The sequence below is a fragment of the Crocuta crocuta genome, unplaced genomic scaffold, assembly GCF_008692635.1.
Source record: "Crocuta crocuta isolate KB4526 unplaced genomic scaffold, BGI_CrCroc_1.0 scaffold344, whole genome shotgun sequence".
Taxonomy (NCBI): domain Eukaryota; kingdom Metazoa; phylum Chordata; class Mammalia; order Carnivora; family Hyaenidae; genus Crocuta; species Crocuta crocuta.
Window position 1 is genome coordinate 1619506 of NW_027533081.1, and position 3643 is coordinate 1623148.

The 3643-nt window shown below is 36.1% G+C and overlaps 1 protein-coding gene across 1 annotated transcript; it reads right to left on the minus strand.

The window, feature by feature from the left end:
• Positions 1-1243: 1243 nt before the first annotated feature.
• LOC144216516 (small ribosomal subunit protein uS12-like) lies at positions 1244-3107 on the minus strand. The gene is given in 2 exon segments (XM_077745905.1): positions 1244-1444; positions 2886-3107. Coding segments are annotated over 2 exon segments (423 nt in total).
• Between the last annotated feature and the right edge of the window lie 536 nt (positions 3108-3643).

A 3643-nucleotide genomic window follows, 5' to 3' on the forward strand; every position in this document is an offset into this window, starting at 1 on the left:
AAAAAAAAGGGGGCGCCTGGGTGGCTTAGTCGGTTAAGCGTCCGACTTTCGCTTAGGTCATGATCTCACGGTTCGTGGGTTCGAGCCCCGCGTCGGGCTCTGTGCTGACTGCCAGCTCAGAGCCTGGAGCCTGTTTCAGTCTGTGACTCCNGAATCTATCAGAACTTGTTTTGTGACCTAATTTATTTAGGAATTTTCCAAGTGCTCTTTAGAAGAATGTATATTCTGCTGTTTGGGGTGGAATGTTGGTTTATGTCTGTTAGGTCTAGTTGGTTTCTTGTGTTGTTCAATTGCTTTACTTCCTTATTATCGGCTGTCTGGTTGTTCTATCTCTTTTTAAAAGTTAGCTATTAAAGTCTCCAATCACTTTTGTAGTACAACTTCCTTCTTGAGTACTATCAACTTTTGCTTCATATACTTTGAGGGTCTGTTACTAGGTTTATAAATAGTATATCTTTTTTTCTGTAGTAACCTTTATTAACATACAATATCTTTGTCTACTATAATCTTTTTTCTTTAATGTCTATTAATCTGATATTAGAATAATCATTCCAGTTCTCTTTTATTTACTATTTGCATGAAATATCCTTTTCTGTCCTTTCACTTTCAACCTATTTGAAGTTTTGGATTGAAAGTGAACCACTTACAGGAAGCATATAGTTGAATCATGTGTATTAATCCATTGTGTTAATCTCTGTCATTTGACTGCAGAGTTTAATTTAGTTACAAAAAGTAGTAACTAATAAGGAAGGAATTCTGCTATTTTACAACTGCTTTCTTATATGCTTTATAGGCCTCTCATGTATCTCATTCTGTTATTGCCTTTTTTTGTGTTTAGTTGATTATTTCTGTAGTAAAGTTTTTATTCCATTATTTACTTTTGTATATGTTGTATATACATTTTTGTTATTACTATGGGGATTAAATTTAATATCCTAAAGTTATAACAATCTAATTTGAATTTATACCAACTTAACTCTGTTCCTATACAGCTCATTCTCCCTCCTTTTAGTTACTAATGCCACCAGTTACATGTTTGTATTTTTGGTGCTCAATGCCATAGATTAGGAACTCTTTTTATGCATTTGTCTTTTAAATAATGTGGAAAATAAAAAATGGAGTTACAAGAAATAATTGCAATAGCACTAGTTTTTATAATTGTCACATTTACTAATCTTTATTTCCTTTTTTTTTTTGGTAAATGAAAATTTATTATTGCCATGTTTTCACCAGCAAAACTTAATTATCTTGGTCTTTCCTTCTTGCCTTGGTATAGGGCCAAAAGAGAGACATTGGCTATTTTGATAACCTTAAAGTGAACTCCAGGAATGTCACTGACAGCATGACCTTTGCAACCAAATCCAGCAACCAAAACTTCATCATTTTCCTCAATAAAAGTCAAACAACCATCACTGGGTACAAAGGCTGTGATTTTTTTGCCATTATTTTTTAAAGTTTTCTTTCTTTCTTTCTTTCTTTCTTTCTTTCTTTCTTTCTTTCTTCTTCTTATTTTTTAACTCACATCCAAGTTAGTTAGCGTATAGTACAATAATGATTTCAGGAGTAGATTGCAGTGACGTATAGGAGGATTAGGAGGAACTTAACTGAGGACCATGGGGGAGAAGAAGGGGGGAAATGGTGGGGGAAAGGGAGGAGGCAAACCATGAGAGACTCTTGAATGCTGAGAAACAAACTGAGGACTGATGGATGTGGGGGGGAGGGGGAAGATGGGCATGGAGGAGGGCACTTGTGGGGATGAGCACTGGGTGTTATATGGAAACCAATTTGACAATAAACTATTTGTAAAAAAAAAAATAATAATAAATAAATAAAAAGAATTTACTCGGGAAAAAAAAAAGAGTAGATTGCAGTGATTCGTCCCCTATGTATAACACCCAGTGCTCATCCCAACTAGTGTCTTCCTTAATGCCCCTTACCCATTTAGCCTATCCCTCCTCCCACAACCTCTCCAGCAACCCTCAGTTTGTTCTCTGAACTTAAGAGTCTCCCTCTCTGTTTTTATATTATTTTTGCTTCCCTTCCCTTATGTCCATCTGTTTTGTATCTTAATTCCACATATGAGTAAAGGCATATGATATTTGTCTTTGACTAATTTTGCTTAGCATAATATCCTCCATTTCCACCCATGTAGTTGCATATTGCAAGATTTCATTCTTTTTGATTGCCAAGTAATACTCCATTATACATATGTATACACACATACACACACACACACATACCCCACATCTTCTGGGCTGGACATTTGGCCTCTTTCCATACTTTGGCAATTGTCAATAACACTGCTATAAACATTGGGGTGCATCTGCCCCTTCGAAACAGCACACTTGTATCCCTTGGATAAATATCTAGTAGTGCAATTGCTTGATTGTAGGGTAGTTCTATTTTTAACTTTTTGAGGAATCTCCATACTGTTTTCCAGAGTGGCTGCACCAATTTGCATTCCCACTAGCAGTACAAGAGATCCTCTTTCTCCACATCCTTGCTGACATCTGTTGTTGCCTGAGTTGTTAATTTTAGCCATTCTGACTGGTATAAGGTGGTATCTCATTGTGGTTTTAATTTGTATTTCCTTGACGAGTGATGTTGAGCATTTTTTCATGTGTCTGTTAGCCATCTGGATGTCTTCTTTGGAAAAGTATCTATTCATGTCTTTTGCCCATTTCTTCACTGGATCATTGGTTTTTTTGGGGTATTGAGCTTGATAAGTTCTTTATAGATTTTGGATACTAACCCTTTATCTGATATGTCATTTGCAAATATCTTCTCCCATTCCGTTGGTTGCCTTTTAGTTTTGCTGATGGTTTCCTTTACTGTGCAGAAGATTTTTTTAAATCTTGATATTATTATTATTATTTATTATTATTCTTGATCAGCTGGAACCTGACACACTTCCTAATGGCAGAATTTGGCTCTTTGGCTTCAAAGCCTACTTTTTCCAGCACAATTCCTTTTGCATGGGAAGTGCCACCAAAAGGTTTGGCCTTCAGGGGTGTGCCAAAATGGGCCTTCTAGCACGTTTATCACTTTTGATCTTGTCATTGGCTATGGAGCTTCCTGGCAGTATGACAACCACAGCACTTGCCCATCTTGCCAGCACTACAGACCTGAACAAAAATGAGAAGCAGCATAGGAAGGATCCACAAGCTCTACCAATCTTTATTTCTTCATATAGTTTTGAGTTACTGTCTAGCATTCTTTCATTTCAACTTGAAGGATTCCCTTTAGCATTTCTTGTGGAACAGCTCTAGTGGTAACACATTCCCTCTGTGTTTATTCAAGAATGTCATAATTTCTCCCTCATATTTGAAGGACAGTTTTGCTGAATATAGACATCATAATGGACTTTCCTTTTTTTTTTTTTTTGCTTTCAGCACTTTAAATACATCAGCCCACTACATTCTAGCCTCCAAGATTTCTTATGAGAAATCACTTGATAACCTTATTGAGATTCCTTTTTGTGAGGAGCTGCTTCCCTTTTGCTACTTTCATGAATGTCTTTGGATTTTCATAGTCTGACTATAATGTGTGGGGTTTTTTGTTCATTTGTTTATCCTAGTTGGAATTTGTTGAATTTCTTAGATTTGTAGATTCATGTCTTACATCAAATTTGGGAAGTTCTCAG